We start from the raw sequence: 20902 nt of genomic DNA on the forward strand, positions 1-20902 counted from the left end.
TACTATCTTTTAACTATTACTGAACTGTTTAAAGAGCAAAGTACCATTTAAAAATAAAGGTCATTGCCTTGCCAACTATTTGGTTGTCTTCAAAGAATAGAAATGGCTTATAGGCATGGAGGAGAAAGAAGTAAGTAGTTTCTAGTTCCTGTGTTAAAATTCCCTGGAGGTGCTCGTCCAGAGAAGGTAAAAACAAATCCCCAGAGTAAGTTCATAAGAAGATGATAAAACTGCGTTACTTTTCTACATTTCCTATGTAAAATTCTACTAATCAGGATTTCCTAGATAAATGAATGTTAGCTAAATCTTAATTTTTGAAGGGTTCCCACAAAGTATAGATTACTAAATCCAATAAATCCTAAATCATATATATATGTATACACACATATATACATATGGGGGCAGTAGGGGTGTGTGTGTATATACACACACATACATATATATTTGTAGTGCTAAAACAATTCTTATTGTTGGAAAAAAGCATTATGATTTCATTTAGGTTTTATAAATAATGAAATAATTTTTAGTAGATCCTTGTGAGCTTAGAAGATATATATATATAAAATGTGTGTGATTTTTATATAGTGAACAATTTAGAGGAATTAGAGACAGATCCTAAAAGAGAATTTGGGTTTGCATGGAAGGTCCAGATTCACACTGTTGGAGATTTTTAAAAGCACTTCAAGGTTTTTAGAAATGCTGTTAGAAAATCTTCCTGGGTGCCTATTTTAATGCTGAAATCCCCCTTTAAAACTCCAATTATTAATGTCTTGACCAAAACCACAAAATGAGCGAGTAACACAATTTAGACCTGGAAATTAAAGTCTTTATTTTCATTTTTAAGATCAGCCTTCTGTTACTAACCTATGTATTTATTGGACTTATTTTGGCCAGCCTTCTGTACTGCAAAGAGAAACAGATGTTGCCCACCTGATTGTCTGAGCTACCAGTAGGTTCAGCTTTGAATATTCAGTGAAATGGTGGTATAGGATATGTATGTGAAGATGAGACACCAGACACAGATCTCAGTAGACCTTGTGATTATAGGCAACACCCTTAGTTGAAGTAACAGTTGCAACAGCAAGATTGTGCTCGCTTGCATCTGCTGAGTTTGTTTGTTTGATGAGAGAAGCTATTCAACTATGGAGAAAGCATTACAGTGTGGAAGAGTTGTCAGTGGTGCTTTCAGGTTGTATTTGCTGATCTGGAGGGGGAAGTGGAATAGGACAGGTGCCTTAAAACCCCGTTTGTTTTGTTTGGTTTTGTTATCTTAAGAGGCAGTCAGAATAATAAAAAATGTGCAGATAATCCTGGCATCTTGAATGCCAAACTGCTCCCTCAGGGTAGATTCATTCTTTTAGGGAGGGAGTTGGATGCAACAATGTAGATGCTGCTCTACTAGGCAGAGCCAGATTTACTGATGAGAAGCAGCTGGTCAGGGCAGGAGCTAGATGAGCATATCTTTTGGTGCTCTACGTGCATTACAGGCAAAGGGTTAATAATAAATCCAAGTATTCTCACCAAACCTGAAATCATTCCAGAGTGAATAGCAGCCTGCTGCTGCTGTCGTTTCTCCTTTTTTATATTGGCAAAATGGAGAGTATGTGAAATAAATATTGTGGCCATATGAAATAAATCTAGGCAAGTCTGTATATACACATATACCACATGGCAACACATTTAAAAAGACTTCAACTCTATGAGCTGGTAGAAGCGGCCGCAGTTGGACTATGTCATTAGCTGGCAAGGGGCTGAACGTACGGCTTGCAGCAGTTTCCTGTTTCGTTCACAAAGCAATGTACTCATGCAAACCAAGAAGCACTCGTGCAACCGAAGGAAGGGAGGCTGAGCAGGCTGCGAGTCAGACCCTGAATCAGTTAGCCTCCGAACAGCTGAAAGCCGCTTTATTATGCATCACTGCCGGTATGCCTGAGAAGTTCATACCACTGCTGGGAATTGCTGGAGAGGTCATTGCGAGCAGGGGGATGCTGGAGGAGCCTTTACACCTTGTGCTGGTGGGGGGCTGTGGGTCACTCTGATGCAGCCACAGCTCCCCTCGGTCTTCCGAAGCTGTGCTTCAGCCCACTGAAAACCTGTGTCTTACGGTGGTACCCGGGCTGTGGAGTGACGAGTGCCTGGTAGAGCATCTGAGCCTTCCCCAGGCAGACTTGCAAGCTGAGATGTGCAGGGGTGTTTGCTGGTTCCTGGAAGTGGAAACAGCCCTGCTGAAATCACATAAAGCTCAGAGGTGCTATGGCTGGTTTGTATGCATTTTCAGTAGAGTGACTAAATAGAAATACGGGGTAAAGAGAACAAATGTGGACTTCATCAGGATTTATAACATGTCAAAACCCAGGAGAAAAAAATTCTGTAATTATCCAGGGGATGCAAGTAAGTTGCTTTCCATTACTAATAGTTTACATTACAGAGCCAGTATCCCATATTACACAATATATATACATTATACAACGCCCTCCCTATCTCAAGTGAATAACATTAATGCAAACCCAAGATTTATGGCAAGAAGAATCTTTCTGTTACTCTTTTCTGACTGATTTAAGTATTTCTATCATATATGAACCATCTAACTGGCCAAGCAAATTCCTGTAGTAACTCCCTTGGCTCTGGTGGAAGTACTCCAAAGATGACTTTGTAGGTGTACACTAAATTAGCTCATACATCGTATAGATAGATGTTATAAAAGAAAATACTTATGCTAATTGACAATGACATCATCGCAGCCCTCAGCACATGGATTGCTTCTAGCTTCCCTTACAGTTATCTCCATCAAAGGACAGGTATTTCTTTTTCCTTTCTTTGTTTAGTGTTTTTTCTCCCAGTGTTAAAAATAATTAGGACTTTAAACAGATTTTCCTTTAATCTGTAAAATGATTCTGCCTGTGTTTTTAGAGGTACCAGAAGTTAATACTGCTTTGCTTGTTCAGATAGATGGTAGAAGTATTCCATCGCACACATTGCCTGTCACCTTAGGTCCCTAAGCCCATTACAAATCTTATGCCTCAAAGCTCTTGGAAGGTGAACAGATACTTTTTGTAGATATTTAATAGACAAGAGGAACTAGAACTCTGTCTAGTCTTGAAAATTTAACAGGTTTAGAGCGTTCACATGTTAGGAATGATTTTCTCTATGTGCACATGCAAGTCGTTCCTTCTGGTGGAAGTCTGAGCGTTGGCTGTACGGCTCCACATGGACCCGCGCTGCGGGCAGGGGTTGCGTGAGCACGGTGACAGCTTGCGTCTATGGTCCTGATTCCCGTACAGAAAGCTGTGGTATTTCTCATGTGTCTCAGATCACTGCAGAACGATCACGTCTACATGCAAATGATTGATGCCCTTTGAATCAAGAGGGAAACTACGTGAAAAATGCGCTGCATATGCATGATTTCAGAGTTTTAAGTGTGAACTGCTGCTGAAAGGCTCATCAGAAAATCTATTGTATACTGAGGTGAGAAAAACATTGTTTTGAAATTTCAGATCCAATTTTTCCAGGGAGATCAGCAGCACTGATCAAATTTTTTTAAAAAAACTTCATTACTCATGTTTGAAACTCCAGGAAGTATGGAGAAGTTAGATTTATGAGAAAGAACTTGATTTTCTATTCAATATTTAATGTCATTGACACACATTTGAAATTAAGAAAAAACTAAATAGTATCAGAAGTTTATTTAAATGCATATGGACTGACACTAAGTGTGAACATTTTCAATCTAAAGGGAATAAAATTGAGAAAATGGCAAGCAATCAGAAACAAAAGTTGCATTGCATCCTTAACTATTGTATCTATAGTGGCCACTAGTACTCCTATTATAATACACAAGAGAATTTGAAAGCATTTAGATTTCCTTTTTCAGCTGACAGTTTGCTGCAGGTGCTCAGCTATTATAAATAACTATTCAGCTGTTATGCATTATTGTCTAAATCACCATTTTGAACCTGAAGTATAAGCTGCGCAACCCATAGCTCAAATCTAAGAAATTGGTTCTTGTTTACAGTGTCATTATTTTAAAGGAAGAAAATACCCAGGAAATCAAACTCACAAAGAATTTTAATTATGCTACTTGTTCCTAGGAGCAGCATTACAGTTTTACATTCCAACATTGTTTGCAAGAGAAATGAAATACACAACACCTGTTAACAATGCATACTCTGATGAATGCTTGGCTAAAAATTGATTTTTTTTTTTAATTATATAGGGTGGAGAGACAGAAAACTGATGCCATTTTTTCCATTCCCAGTCAAATATTATCAACATGGTGTAATGATTTACATTTTATTAATATCATATGAAATCATATTGAGCATTTTTTTGACTGATACAGAAATAATTATGCATATTTTACTTTTATTACATAAGTGGAAATGGATGAATGAATAGTAGCAAAAGCTGCAGGTAAGACTGGAAAATGGATTCCTTTATAACCTGCAACTAGCAAGCTTTGATTCCTTTAGAAATTCTCGTTTGACACTGAAAATTTATATGGCTGAGTTCAACTTAAAAATACTTTATTTGGATCACATTCAATTCCTCTACATTTCCAACAAAATAATTTTTCATTGTGGCTATGAGAAAAAATATGCTTCATATGTGTATATAAAACATCTAGTTACAGTTTATACATTAAAACACAGCAGAAGCAGTTGAATTTTAAATAGTCATTAATCAAGAGTAACGTCTTTGTTGGCTTGGATAACATGGAAAAGGTGGTAGCCAAAAAATAACGTATGATTCCAGTGGAAGTGTAAAAGTAAGAAGAAAAATTAGATTCTGCTTGACAGGCACAGGAGTTAAAGTTTTAAGTCACAGTTTTGTGTAGGAAAGACTGTAGTAATATTTTGAAGCAAAATCTGGTTTTGGAGCTCTGTCCTCTTTTCATCAAAGGGAGTTTCAATGTTGGCATCTGAAGGACTAAAGAAGAAGAAACCACATTTGGAGAAGCACACTCTGATCCTACATTCTTAGGACTTTCCATTTTTACTTCATTCTTCAACAGCTACAATCTAATTTTATAGATAAGCAACAGCTTAATCCTACTATCCTTATGTTGGCTGACCTCCTCTGGAGGCTGAAGCAAGCTGCTGAGTTGCTGTCCCGCTCAGGTGGCTGCAGTGCTGGCGTGAAGGAGCAGTGACTGCTCGTTGCAATAGGCAGGTGCGTTGTTGGGTTCTGGGCACACCGAAAGGTTTAAGAGAAGAACTGAAATTATTTCTCATGCAGCCTACCCAAGCTTGGTGCTCTTGAAGACGAATGCTTTCATTGCAGAGTTCCCAGGAATAGAGGAAGTTGTGGCTTTTATAAAGTACACAACTGGAAGAAATATATATACACACACACACACAGTCTGACTCGCAACTTACGTAAAGAACATGACAAACTTCTTAATCTAATTAATTATCTCTAAAGAATGACCTTTCATATGCCATCCCCAGAAGAAGTTTCTATTGGAGCTTTTTTTTCCCTCCTTTTTCCACAGATCGTTTTTAAAGAATTACGGAAAATGACAACAAAAGAATCAATGTTCTATTTTTCACAGATGAAACTACAAAATTAATGGAGTGGTGTATTCCAATCAGACGTGAGAGTAAATTTTATTTTGGTTGTGACAATGCACCACTTGCTGAATATCAAAAAGGATATGTTCACTACTTCAGAGTAAAAATAGTATTTGCTCTTAATATAAACAATCCTGAATATCCCTGTATGTGTATGGATATCAGAGAGCATTAAAACTTGTGCAAAATCCCACGTTTCATTTGCAAGGGTGAGGAGGACTGTGTAAAAGGATGATTCACTTACACTGCTTTATAATAATGAAACTCCTTTAACTGGTATTATTTTCCTTCATTCTACTCTTCTGGTAAATGAGAAGAGCACGAGACTCTGTTGAAGGAACATTCCTAAGCAGTGTACAGCAGCTTGCATTCTACTTCTAAATCTCCTAGAAACTGTTCTAGCACAAGAGAAGCATTTGGATAACGATTCACTGTAGACCAAAATATGCCAATTTTCTTTACAACTATACTGTCATAAGTATTAACAGAGCAGGTCTGGGTGCTCGAACTGAGGGAAATACTGGTCAAAGGGAGCTGTGTGCCATCCTGTTGTTTTAGGAATTGTGAGTACCAAGATTTTGAAGAACTCGAGAAATGAGTTAGAGTGGTTAGACTTTCACTCAGAGAGGTTGATTCTAGATCCTACCTTAATTAAATCAGTATATTACCTTTAAAAAAGATCTTATGGAAATATTTGACCCCAGTTTTAGAATAAATCTTTGAATGTTCCTTATGCCATCAGAGGCAGAGTTGGTACCCATTAAAAGAATATTCTTAGTGCAAATATATTTGCTGGCCTCAGGTCCTCTCCTCAATGACTATTTTTACTAGGAGTAATATACTTAAGCTCTCTAGAGCTCTCCAAATTCACTTTTACATGCAACTACATAATGGTTTTGGAGTGACTATGGACATTAACTCCTCCTTGCAGCTCTCTATAAACATCTGCTTGCACAGCAATTTCAGAATCCAAGAAAGAAAGTGCTCACAGGGCTGATTACTAAGTTATAAACCCTTTTATTTTAATGTACTCTGCCAAGATGAGTCCATAATCTCAAATGAGTCAGGGAAGAAGGGGGAAGGGCAATAACAAACAGCTTCTTCATAATTTTAACCATATTGCCTTAGTATGATTACAGAATAACCTTTATGTTTAGATATTTAAGGAGACTACGTGGACACTGGAAGGAAAACTTGCATTCGTTCTTTCCAAGCATGCTCACCCACTAATTGGGATTTGTACTTCTCCAAGGAAAGCAGGAGACATGTGCCATCTTCCCCAAATTTATTCCTTGCTTCTGGCAATCTGAATGCTTAGGCCTTTTACTAGACTACACAGAGACAAATTTCACTTTGTCTTGACTAGACCCCACTCTGTAAAATGGGGATATGTTTGCCATACAGACTCCATGGTATTGTTGCTGTGGCTGTGGTCCTACTCCAAGGTATCACTTCCATTCTGATGTATCCCAGTAATTCAGGCTTACCAGTCCATATTAAACAAGCAAGGAAATATCGAGTTGCCTTGGAAGCTGTTAGTAATCTAACAAGCAAACTGCTCACAAGTGTACAAAAAGAAAAAACAATCAATTTAGACAGGAGGCAGTGGTATGCTTAAAGCTGCACGCAGTTCTAGGCTGGCATAAAAGTCAGATGGCTCCTCTCCAGCCCCTGTCCCCGCCCCCATCCCCCCCCAAAAAAAAGAAAAGAGAAAAAAAAGATGGGTTCGTAAGCTCCAGTTTACAAGCCAACTTGTGTCTTGGGTAATTATATTCTTCCTATTGAAAACCCCCCTGTAATTTCAGCTGGAGGTATATTTCATTTAGTGCCCTAAATTGTTATACGTTATTCTAAAAGCTAGTTAACGTCATATGGAGAAGGTGGCCAAAATCAATAGAGCTTCACAACAAAGACATGAAAGAAGTAAAATATGAAATCTCTGAAAGAAAGGATGTTCCCTTTTGGGGGCAAAAGGGCAAGGCAATGGAATCAGTGAATTTATATTTTTTTCACAGGCTTTGCTATGTTCTTAAGATATAATAATAGTTTCAGGCTTTTATTTTGCACAGTACTGCATTTTTATCTTCCTTGGTCTTCCAACAGAATGAAACAATAGTTCTAATTGAAAAGCCAAGTTTTGACAATTAAAATGAAATTTTGAGATGGTTTGCCGAAAAGACAAAGGACTAGTCTTTTGCATGGAGTTTGATATTCTAGTTCATACAAGCCTTTTCAAAATTAATGGTAGTTTGTATCTTAAAAAAAGAAAAAAGACATACAGGAGATGAGAATCTCAGATAAGAAGGTATATTGAAAATAAAATATTTTTATATATAAAAGTTATAGTTAACTTTTATCTCTCAGGTTGCTGTATATTACATCTAGTTGTTTAATTTGGTATATTCCTTATAGTAATTTTCCCTACTATATTAATTGATGCTATGTACTGAACAGCCTCTCCCCCAAAGAATATAGGAGCTCTCATGTTCAGTGAAATGATGCTTTCCTCTGTGCTCTTAATACATCCAAAGACCTATATTAAGCTTGTGTTAAATACTTCATTTCTTCATTTTCACCAGTGTGCTCAGTGCTGTATAAGACTAAAAAAGTCAGTTCCCGTCCGGAGGTGCCCAGAACCATTCAATGGTCAGCGTTGTTTGGATTTTTTTTTTTTTTTTTTAACTGTCTTGAATTTGGGAATTTTTAGTGGATTAGTCCTGTCTGAATACTGAGTGTGAGGAGTCATTGAAATCTAGATAGGTTTTGTTTTGCTGTTAGTAGTTGGTGACCTAGGGTATAGAGATACTCTGAAATAGCTGCTATCTGAATTCCCCTCTTGCTTTGTCTTATGCATCCGGTCTCCCAGTTTAGGTTCTTGAACTAAAAAGTTCTTGGAAGAAAATCCTAAGCTTTCGTGGTTCATATTGACAGCATACTGCAATGTTATATGCACGTTTACATTACTTCTACAGTTTAATACTTAGTAAGGGACTGACTTGAACTATTGGGTTAAATAAATTCATATTTCTTCTTGAAGTTCTTGTTGGCAGGAAAAAGTACAAGTCTCCTGGAGATGGGCTCTATATCCTTTTAAGTGTTTTCTATCTAATTTCTAGGAATTCTATGAATCTAAATTCAATTTCTTGGCACCAGATACAGCAACGTTTTGGCTAAGATCAAGAATAGGATCAGTCTAATATTTGCTTTTATCCTCTATTAAGCCACCACTCTTTGTAGGGACAGGGAAATGGAATCATTGATACAGTAAATGTTTTCTCTCTCTCTCTCATTTCTCTGTATCCATATTGTTTTGAATTGCTGAACTTGTACTTTCTTATTACTGGGCCTGATACCAAAGTTACTGCTCTCTCAAAACCCCTGTCAAGTCAAATGGATGTCTTACATATTGTGTTAGTTAGACAGAAATGGAGGGATTCTGAGCTAGAGTCTGTGGAAGAGCGTTGAACCCGAAGAAGCAGTATCTCTCCCTGAACTGCTCCGCTTTCTGTCTGTTCTGCTTCTGATGCACTGACGCAGTTACCATCTTGTAGCTGAATCTTATTTTAGTTGGGTATTGCCTGAGAGAGGACAGAATTATCTGTGGCTTTGTTTTAAAAACAGGTTTCTCTGACAACCTGGATTTGTGCGCTTTTTGTCTCTAGTACATAATCACGCACTGAATTTTGTTTCTGAAGGCTGCATGTAAAACAGAACTTACCTAGAGGGAATTCTGCTCCCTGGATAGAGTATCTGTGAGGAGCGTTATACAGGAGAAGATGATTAATTGCTCTGTTAAGGCAGCTATGTACAATAACGCAAGACTCGTTATTAAGAGCCACGTAACACTAATGTATTGCTGCTGTCACAAAGGATCGATTTGTTAGTGAGGGGGTGAGGCCCAGATATTGTGTGCGAGTTCTCTGTACGCGCCCATGGTTTTTGTTCCTTGTCCCCCAGGGCAAGATTTTAAACAATTTGTTGTCATGAGGGTTGGCTGTCAGGGGATCTATATGTCCATCTGATGTTGTTGCAACAAGCAAGACTCCACTAGGAATTTCCATCTGCTTTTCATCCTGAATATGCCTACGTATAATTTCCATGTTTGGTGATGCTTAACTAAAGGTGAATGGAAGCATATTTGTGATTAAATGTATCTGTAAGATCTCTATCAATAGGATGTGTGGATGGGCTTGAAGGGTTCTTTTTTTCTTTTTCTTTTTTCTTTTTCTTTTTCTTTCTTCTTCTTCTTCTTCTTTTTTTTTTTTTTTTTTTTTTTTTTTTGCATTTTAAAATAAGGCTTCTGAATATTTATTCATTTTCCTAAATTCTAGGTAGACCTCATCTGCCACTGAAATGCGAGGACCTCTGCAAAGCAGTGTCAAAATTGGAGGTAATCACCCTAGTTACTTAAACTTTGGAGAACTTGGTGGAATGTTTTGGAGTCCTCTTGCAGCCGCTACTGTTGTTCCAATGGCACGTGGCCTACACCAGCAAAACTCTTAATGCTTCATGTTCAGCTGTGACCTCTTCTGCCTTTCCAGCACTTATTCATGTGATGGAGGTGAACCTGCCTACCCTCCCCATAAGTGAAAAAGGGAGCAAGAAGAAAATATTTGTAGGAAGACAACAATATATTTTATGGTGCTGGAGGAGACACACACATAGGGAGCAGTTTTGAATTGCAATATTCATACTGCTTCACAGCATCGTTACCAAAACTGAAAACGAGGAAGAGAAGAATGTGCCCTCTGAGATACTCATGACCTGGATGATACCTGCCGTGATGAAACAAGCTGAGAAACCTCAGCTGTGGTTGCTTCTCGGGTAAGAAAAAGATTTCTGGTGTAACACTGTGGAAATAAGGACCAGATTTTCAGATATGGACTGATTAAATTACATGTGCTAGAACAGACACTTTTGAGGAACCTTTGCCTCTAATACAGCTACATCAGTAGGGAAAAAGGAGCTGTATAGCAGAACTTTTCTTCTCTGACCTGGTGTGTCTGTAACCACTAGCAATTGTAGAAAGTCTAGTGTGGTAATCTATATTAGGAAAGGACTAGGTCAGACTTTTAAGACCACTACTTAGTTCCGTTTCTGTTGTACTTAAAAGTCCCACATTTGAAGGAGCAAGTCTATTGGTAAAAAGGAACCTTCTTAAATACTCACTTGTGCATGTAAACATGGATTTTGCAAACACAAAGGATCCATGTAAAATTTGAAGAAGCTTAATGCTGCTTTTGAATATTTATCTTTTTATATCTAATCTTTTTGATACTATCTAAATATTTAAATTGAAAAATAAGCAGACACATGGGCAGAGCTTCAATCTTTAGCTCTGTGCAGGTTTGCATAAGAAAGAATCCAGCTGAGGGCTGGGTCCTTTAATAATAAATGAGAGAGATATAATCAGTTCCCTTTCAGGGCCTTGAGCTTCCATGTCCTTTACATTGAAATGTTCATGGAAATCAGTGGGCATTTCCAGAGCCAGAGGAAGGCAGGCTTAAGTCCAAAATCTACCTGTTACCTACTACATTATCAGAATGGATGTAAACAATGTTATATTACTTCCAAATATTACATTTAATTCCCCAGGTTTTACGTCTTCCTGCATGTGATGTTTGCAGTTCTGAATAATGTTCTTATTCAGTTAGATTTATACACGTTGTAAAAAAAGAAACTAACCGTGTCTGTACTGTTGTCAGCTACAGAGCACTGCACAAATTGTAGGAATTCACAGTATGGGCTCTACACAGAGCTAAGCAATACTTTGAAATGCTATGAATAATTCTACAAAACACTGCAGGATCCAGCGCTCTCAACCCCATTCCAACAGATTTCTGATTCGTTTTGGACGCCTGGTTGGTGTGCGTGTGTCAGAAGGTCAGAGCGAGCAGGATGAGGAGGAACGTACATATTGATTCCCAAACTATAAACCAGAACCTTAGTGGGTAACAGACAGGTTCTAGTTTCTCGTGACCGAGCTAAGACCCAGGTACTGTACTTAAGTGTTTTGCACATTTGAAGGAACTGATGATGACAACCTTCAGAAAATAGCAAACTGCTCAGAAACAGTAGTAGACCTTGAAACAGCTGCAGGAATCCCAGGAGGTCTTTTCTTTATGTGGGGGCTCAACAACAAAATTGTGTTGTCATACCAGCTCCCTCAGCACATCAATAATCTTTGCAAAATAAGTTGTTTTTTTTCTTTATTCTTATTACAGTTCTCCCACCAACTGCTTGCATTTTATTTTATCTTGCAGGTAAGTGCTGTTACTCTCAGTGGTTGCTGCCCCATGAATCTGCATGCAACACAAAACTGACAGGAAAGAAGGCTTCATTCTTGCTTCCAGCTTATTAGAGTTCAAATTTTTAAGAAAAAAGGGAGGGAGGGTGCAAAGAGGAAAACAAAGAGGAAAACCAAGGAATATTTATGTATACTAACATTTTCCCTCCTTATGTGTATCTTAAAGAAAAATGCGGTTCTGTCTATAAGGAAGTCTTCTCCTGCATATTACAGTTTGTAAATTATTCCTAAATTGTAAATCACATATGAATATTTAAGTCCAGATCCTTAGCTGAAGTAAATCCGTATCCCTCCACTGGTCCCAGAAGAGAGGTGCTGATTTACACCAGCTGGCACCTGACCTGCAGTAATTTGTGTTGACATACTCGGAATATATTTACGTATTTAATTCCAACACGGCATCTCAGGAACCTGAGACTGCTGGACTGGACGGGGGGCTGGAGCACCCGCCGGGCAGCGGCGTGCCTCGGGGCCCCGCCCCCGCCGCCTCGGGGCCCCGCCCCCGCCGCCTCGGGCCCCGCCCCCGCCGCCTCGGGGCCCCGCCCCCGCCGCCTCGGGCCCCGCCCCCGCTCCCCAGGCAACGGGGCGACGCTGGCGCTGGCCAACATGGCGGCCGTTGAGGAGGGGCCGGAGCCATGGCTGGAGCCGGGGCCGCAGCCGGCGCCAGAGCCGAGGCCGGGGCAGGTACCGCCTCGCTCGGGGCCGAGCCCTTAGTCACCCCTGGTCGCCCCTGGTCTGTGGCGCTTCCTTTAGGCTCACCGCGGGGGCCCGGCGGGCGAGGGGCCCTCGGCCCATCGAGCGGCGGGGGCAGCGGGCCCGCGGCCGGCCACTTCCCCTCGTCGGAAGGGCCCCGCGAGCCCCGGGGAAGGGGCCCGGGAGAGGCTCCGCGAGCCCCCGGCCGAGCGCGGGCCGCGAGCCGGGGGCCGCCGCGGGCGGGCGGGCGGCGGTGGCGGCAGCTCTGTGGGCCTGCTGGCGCTCCTCGTCCGCACGTGGCTCGCCACTTGGGTTTTTGCAGCATAGGTGATAACTCTTCGCTATTCCTCTGCAACTTGCTTTTGTTTTTAATCGTTAACAGTAGGTGTTCTCATACCAAAAACGTCTTTTGGTGTTCGCAGCTTTTTTTCTTTTTTAAAATTATAATTTCTTGGCCTATTTGTGATGTTAGGAATCTCCTAATTTTGATTGTTTGTGGAAACAGATATGATTTATCTTTTAAAGTGTATGGAGGGAGTAGAAGCAAGCTCGTGTCTTGTTTCTGGAAACATCACAATTGTATTTCTTACTTTCTGTTGCTTTAGGTAGCCAGGGTGCTCTAGAGTATTTCACAAATTCCCGTTGTTCTCTTCTAGTACTTGCTTTTTTGTTGTGTCTTTGGTCTCCTTTTTTTTTTCTTTACATTGCAGTTTTTGATTTGATTGGCGTGACAGAGCAAGGGAAACCATCTCACATTGCATACCAGGAAGAGTTTAAAAAACACAGGTTATTCCTCCTAAGAAGATATGCGGTGTTGCTTAAGCTCAGACTTTCTCCCACTGTCAATCTATAAAGTCGTAGCTAGCACAAGATAATTTTTTCCAGGTCAAACAGCTGTGGTGTCTTAGAGGTCAGAGAAGTTTTTTCAGTTGTTGCTGTGACCGTCTTCATAGCGATTAATCCCTTTCAGCTGATGGAAGGTGTTTGCATCTGTTGGTACAAAGATAGCACAGTGACTGTTGGTACAAAATCTTTATATTTAGGTTCCCTTAGATAGTTTTTATTGAAATAAATCCTCTTTCATGTAGAATGTATTACTATGTACTCTAAATGCTTTATATATATATATATATATATATATACACACACACACACATATATATAATACATTTATATATATATATATAAAAGTATTTTCCACAGTTCTCTTTTTTGTTAGCATTATCTGTAAATGTTTTAGCTATTCGGAACAGCATAATAACGGAGTAAATCAGTCAGTCAAGTCATAGTAAAAAGATACAAGGTGTACTGTATGGGAAAGGACAGGCTGTCAAAAATATATTGTGCTTCTATATGAAATGTTCTACTGATTTTTTTTTGCCTTTATTACTTAATAACTTTATAAAAGAATTTTTTGTAAGAATATAGTGAACCTTTTTTCATGTCTTTCCTGTCCCTTATATGTTGAAATTTCTTCTATAAATGATAAGTTAAATTTGTGGTGGTTCCTGCTATCTCTTTTGATTGATTTTTTTACTGTAAACTTTGTGGAATTGTGCATTTCTTTAAATTAAAATATGTAGCCTCTGGTTTTACCAGAATCTAACTCTGCATGTTCTATAGGCAAGTCATAGAGAAGAGTCTATTCTGTCATAATTTTTGTTGCTCCATTGCTTGTTATGACAATTCTTTTTTGATTAAATTGAATATTTGTATCATTGTTTAGACTTGCAGCAAATATGCAGAAATATATCACTTTCAGCAGAAAATACATTACAAAATCTGAATCTTAGCAATATAGTATCAACAGCTGAGGCTTGCTGCGGCTTCATTTTTAGAAACTTTTTTTTGAATAAATAGTTTGCAGCTGTGAAAACATTCATATTAGTAAAGTTCAATTTCACAATATATCTAGTCATCCATAAATCTTGACACTTGGATTGCATGAATTTTTGAGGTATATTTTATTATTAAAAAGACACCATCAACTTCTGTTGTTTATAATTGTCCTCTGAAAGCTTCCCTTCCAAGTAGGTATCTGCTCATTTCTCTTTTGAATGTAATTGAAATTAGTGTTACTATTTTTGTTTATTTCCGTATTTATTTGACAGCAAGGGAAATATGAGTAAAAATAGCAACTATTGATTTTAACTTCCCACTGTGGGAGTAGACAAGTGGGCCTTTTCTAAACAAGCAGGAAGAGTGAATGCATTTCTCTTTCTGTCTAAACTGTTCAGGTAAACAGCTTCTAGATTTTTTGCTTATGTGAGTTATTTCATAGTCAGCGTAACAACAAAACACACGTAGTAATACAAATAACAGCCTGTGTTAATGTTTTGCATTCCTGTTTTGATTGAAGTTGTAACTGATTCGTGACAATGTTTTGGGAAATGTGACTGCAGTCACAGTCAGAGAGCAGGAGCTGAGGCAGCTTAAAATGAACAAGCTCTAGCGCTGGAGCCCATCTGGCTGCGGCAGCACGGAGTTCAGCCCAGCCTGGTCTCCCCGATGGAGTAAGGACAGGAGGGTCTCAGGTTCTTTACACTTCGGACCTTTGACATGAAATGCGATAGCAGATAAGCTATTCCTGTGTGAACGTATTTTGAAGGATACTTGTGATTTTGCAAAGCTTGTTGTTGCATACAAATGGAAGTAAGTCTTCTTTTTGCATGATAAACTTTGCCTGATACCTTTGAAGAAATAGTGAGGAATTAATTAGTTTGTATAGATTCTTGGGAGGTCAGGTAAAAGTAGCTTTCCAGAACGTTCAACTTTTCACCTAGTAACCTGTTCTTTAGGCCAAAGACGTAATAAATGGAGAAAAAAAGTTTTCATGCATCTGTACTCTACAGGACTACTCCTGTGATCTGGACTGGTAGAAGAGTGTAGGGTAGGAGTGTGCCGGGGCGGGGGGGGGGAGGGAGCTTCGTTCTTGCTCAGCCTTCCAGGCCCTTTGCTCGTCTGCACTTACAGCTGGCTTGTAAGCACAGAAGAAAAGCTGGAAGAAAGCTTGATAAGAACCAATACATTATGCTTCAAACTTTATTATGCTTTTCTTTCTAATAAATTGTTAAATTCCTCATGCTATGCTGATGAAGTCCATTTGGGATAATCCCTGTATAATGTCAACGTATTGCCTTACCAACTAGAGTCAGTAAGATGTTGACTGGCTGATGAGTAATACACTATTTATATAATGATGTAAAAGGACATTGTAAACTGGCCTATCGGATATTCTGAGAGAAATAAATAATTGCTATTAACTTGATTTCTGAAACATCGATAACAGTTATTCCTTTAATTTTGGCTTTCACTGCTTCTAAAGAATCCTTTGTTCGATGAAACACTGCTGTTCACTCCAGGAAAGCATTAATATTTTTACTAATTAATCAAAACTGTCTTTCAATAATTGCATAGTTTTAATACATTGAGCTACTTACTTATTTTTCTAACTAGGGCATGCAGCTTAAATTGTATCTATATTACTGTTGTAGGAGTATTTCTTTTCATGCTGCATGAATTATTACTATTAAAAACAAAAACAAGCTAATGTCGTGCTATTACCTCTGAAGGAAGCTTTCATTTGCTTCGTTCCTTTTGTTCTGATGAGGCATTGTGTCTGAGACTGACTTCTTTATAGTTGGGAACAGTAACTTTTCGTATTAAAGTACATGTGAAAGTACTTCAGTGGTTAGTAAAGAAAAACCTAGTCTGTCCACTAACTCCAGTGTTCTTTGCTACTGTCAGTCCTTTTTCATTGGTCTCCAGTGGTATAATTCAGCTGGCCCCCAAAAGTCTATCTTTTTTGAAAAATATATCTTCTCGCAATCCGGCAGCAGCAGGGGGAGCAGTGTAGCTTTATTTCGGGGCTCTGCTGTCTCCTTGACCAATACTAGAGTTTGCTGATTATCAGTCCAGAACAGTTGCATTCAATTTCACAATTTAGCTCGTATAAGGAAATCTTCCACTTGTCTCTATAGCTGAGCTAAAAACCTTATGCTTTGTCCTGTTGTACGTCCTTGGCCATGGAATCCTTTTTCTTGACCCACAGATGCAAAAAATGTACCTGTTATAAGTACAGATTTCAGTGTTCAGGTTTTACCCAGACAGTTTTGTGTCCTAGTACAGAAACATCTCAGACTTGTTGGAGTCAGACTTGTCAGGCTGGAAGGGGTCTCTGAGAGCTCAGTTAGCCCAACCGTCTGCTTGAAGCTAAGCCAATAGCAATTTCAGACCGAGCTGCTCTAGGCTTTGTTCAGCTGACTCTTGAAAATCTTCAGGGATGGAGATTCTTCCACTTTTCTAGGTAACTTGTTCAAATGCCTAATTATCCTCACAGTGAATTTTTTCCCCCCCAATTCAAAGTCATTTTTCCCTGTCCTCAGTGTGACCACTGTCTCTTGGTCTCCTGCCATGCACCTCTGTAAAGAGTCTGCTTGTGTCGTCTTGGCAAATTCCTCTTCAGGAGTGAAAAGCCGTTATTAGGTTCCCCGGAGCCAGTTTTTCCTCCAGATTAAACAAGCCCAGCCTGTCCCTTCTCTTAGCCTCTCCTGGATCGTGTGCTGTAGCTTCCTGACTGTCTTGGCAGCCCTTCACTGAACCTGCCCAAGTTTATCTGCATCTTTCCTGTACTGGGGGCCTATGTAATTGGACACAGTATTTGTCTACATGTGGTCTAATAAATGCTGATAAAGGGGGTAGTTTCTTTCCAGATTACTGACTGTGCTCCCATGACATGGTTCAACACTCTGTTAGCCTTTACTGCTACCAGGGCGCACTGATGGCTCTTGTTTAGCCTACACTCCACCAGGACCCTCAGGTCCTTTATGGGAATTGTTGAATTTCATGAGGTTCCTGTTGTCCCATTCCTGTCTGGTACCTCTGCGTAGTGGTCGTGCCCTTGAGGATATTGACTGCATCCTCCACTTTGGTACCATCCTCAAACTTGACAAGGGCATGTTCCATGTCCTCCAGGTCCTGGACGAAGGAATTAAACAGGCTAGATCCCTTGATAACCTGCTGAGGAACTTCCCTTGTAACCAGCCTTCAAGTAGAGTGCAAACCATCAACTGCTATCTTCAGGGTTTTATCAGGGTCCATCCTTTGAGCCTGGCGAGGCAGCCAGTTTTTCATTCATCTAGTAGTCCGCTCGTCTGGACTGCAAAATTCTGACTTGAATACAAGGATTTGGTGAAATCAGTTCCTTTTTTAAGAACTTTGTAATGCTTTTGAGTTGTTTTCCCTTATTATATAATACCTTGAAACTTGCGGGAGGACTTAAGAGTTGCTAAAATGATGGTCTTCATTGTGTGACTTTCCTTGGGATTGCACCTTGAACATAATCGGTGCATCTGAACTAACTACTGATAATCATTATCAGTATAGCATATAATTTTAACAGCACGGAGATTATTTCATAGTTGTTAAGTGTAATGTTGAGTATCTTTACAAATGATGATTTAATAATGTGCTTTGACATTTTAATTCATTGACTAAATATTCTATAAAATTATATTAAAAAAATCTGTTGAAAAACTCTGTAAAGCAGTTATTTATCTACTATTTTGTCTCTTTTATAGATTTGTTGCTGGAGTCCATGTTCAAATGTTTCATTACGTGTGTTTGGTCCATGACACACACAAAAAATAAGAACATTTTATTGTATTTTATTTAGTAAGATGATTGCATTACGTGTTCATGTTGCTTTTATTACCCCTGGCTACAGGTACGTTCTGGTATTTCCTATAAGGAACTGCCTTCTGTATTACGAATGCGTAGACCTTTCCTGAAAAAGTCATGTCAAGTTCCTGTCTGTATTATCATTGTATTGTGGCATGCAGCTTGGACTTTTTTTGTTTATGGAAAATAGTAAGAGTAAACATCAAATTTCTAAAATGTGATCAAGAACTCCAGGGTGAAGAGCAAATAATATGATATTGTGTATGTGTACTCATAATACCTTAAGCAGAAAATGATTTTAAAAATTAGTTACTGTGCAGTTTGGCATCATGCTGGTCAAATCTGGATTCATGGATTTTCTACATCTGTATATTTTTAATCTTTTTACTTACAAGTATATGTAATCTTGTGCTGCATATGATATGTTACTATATTCCCACATGAATTTAAGAGAAAAATACCATTTTCCATGCATCTCCCTTCTTTTCTCTAGGCAAAAATGGGTTAGGGTGTCATGTTGATGACATTTAATCATAGTTGCATTCAGTTTTTTGTATTTGTTAAATCAACTCTTTCTGTACATTTTAGAAATGAAAATATTATTTAGACAAGTTACTGGTAAAATGAAATAAACCTTTTACAATTATATTCATATATGTGTGTGTATAGGAAGAAGAGCAAGATCAGGATACCATAGATGGAAAGATGATTCAATGGACATTTCTTTCTCCTTCCCAAATTAGTGCTTTGTCAGAAGAAAATATAGAAGGAGTTCAAAAGTAAGTGACTATGATAACAGTGCTAGAACTAAAATTGATTAGAACTAATTAGAATTAATAGTGAAATAAAAATTGTAGCACGTTTTTAATTTCTATTGCGATGATTGTGATGTTGATCTTTGTCAGATGAATCGCTCATGATTTAATACATGTTGTGAAAGACAGGATTTCTTAAAGAGATGTGTTTATCTCAGGATCTTACTAAAACAGTTAGTGTTTGTATAACTCTGTATTATAACATGTGAGACTAAAAAAATCAGAAAGATTTTGAAATCAGAAGGGTTTTAAAATTTCAGAGACCTTTAAGAAAGTATTAATAGGTAGTCATTATGGTACACTGGGGAAGAAAGGGGACAGCCAAAGATTTGTGAGGTAAGCCCATGTTGTCTTTCCTTTAGCAACACTGTCTTGTTATTGGAAATAATAGTAGTAACAGCTAAATTTAGAAGGCCAGAAATACAGCCTGAGAGATTTAAATACGAAAATGCTAGACTTACATTGCAGGAACGGAATTTTCAGAAGTGCTTAAAATAGTTTAAGAATACTTGTCTCTACCAGCAAATTCTGGTATTCTTAACTACTTCTGGGGAAAATACCCAAAACACACAAAGTCCTTCAGAATAAATGAAATAAATGAAATGTTTAAGAGAAACTAAAATATATTTCCTGAAAGATATTCTGTTCCTCTTATTTTTATTTTAAGAAAAAAATCTTTAATTGATGGGATTTTTTAAGGTACCTGGACAAGGAGTTTCTCCACATCAAGTAGTAAAAAGGTGAAAGAATTTTTTTTTTCACTTACTCTTTTCACTTCTGTGATAGGCCACCCACTTTAATAGAAACAGAAGCATGGAACTCACTGGAGTCTAAGATTTGTTTAATGACACAATTTCCTGCTAAACCTTCTCATCAGTATTAAAAAGGAAAATGCTGAGAGTCCTTATGTTTTTTCTTGGTCTCAATTGATCACATATGGATTTATATATGTGTGTGTGTATTTATACAAAGAAACACTGCACAAATGGATCTTAAAGTATATACTACATCTAATTGAAAAGGGGATGTTTGCAGAGTATTTTGTGCATTATAAGCATTTTAGATCCATGAAATTTCATTAGTACACCACAGTGCATCATTTTTATATACAAGGGTAGTTTGAAGGCCATAGATAGGAACAGGAAAACAGATAGATGATCTGATTTAGTAAGAGAATTTTAATGTCGCGTGTTCCTGTATGTCTTGGAGTTTTATACTGCTGTTCATCTCCATAGCACTTGAGCACTTTTCATGATGGAGGAAATAGCAATCAAAATAAGGAAGAAATGTAAAGCACCCATCATTTCCCAGTCATTTATAGATAGAGTTGTCAGTAGTTTGCTTTACAGAATATTGAAAAGATGAGTACTGGCATTGTTAGCAGCACCAGAAAAATCTAAATCCTTCAGAAGTTCTAATTATGAAAACACAGAGTTGGCAGAAGCTTCAGAAAGAAAGGATATGGACTATTTCAAACCATGGCAAGTTCAGTTGGCCACATTCCACCTCTATTTCAGTATGTAGTTAAGTGTCTTGTACAGCTGTACAAATTTGTCAGAACAAAGGAATACATATTTTAAACAAAACTGATTGAATTATGCTTTTTACTTTGTTAACTATTGAGCCTTTAATTAAAAAAAAACTTTCATCTTGTTTGACAATGTATTTCTATTAGTTTGGTGAAAATCCTAAAAAAAAAAAAAAAAAAAAAAAAAAAAAAAGCACTTGCCTATCAGTAGGTCTGAGATTAATGCTTTTTATTAGGAAGGAATAAGAAACTGAGAGAAAAAAAAAAGTTTAGCCCTTTTATAGGGGAGGAGAAATTGTAACTACAACTG

General features: G+C 38.2%; 1 protein-coding gene across 1 annotated transcript in view; it reads left to right on the forward strand.

The window, feature by feature from the left end:
- Nucleotides 1–12483: 12483 nt before the first annotated feature.
- CABCOCO1 (ciliary associated calcium binding coiled-coil 1) overlaps nucleotides 12484–20902 on the forward strand; it is a 51749-nt gene continuing 43330 nt past the window's right edge. The window contains exons 1-4 of the mRNA XM_062580465.1: nucleotides 12484–12561; nucleotides 17326–17620; nucleotides 18249–18295; nucleotides 18919–19028. Coding sequence (XP_062436449.1) covers nucleotides 12484–12561; nucleotides 17326–17620; nucleotides 18249–18295; nucleotides 18919–19028 — 530 coding nt within the window. The remainder of the gene's footprint in view (nucleotides 12562–17325; nucleotides 17621–18248; nucleotides 18296–18918; nucleotides 19029–20902) is intronic.

The sequence above is a fragment of the Rhea pennata genome, chromosome 7, assembly GCF_028389875.1.
Source record: "Rhea pennata isolate bPtePen1 chromosome 7, bPtePen1.pri, whole genome shotgun sequence".
In the NCBI taxonomy this organism is placed as follows: domain Eukaryota; kingdom Metazoa; phylum Chordata; class Aves; order Rheiformes; family Rheidae; genus Rhea; species Rhea pennata.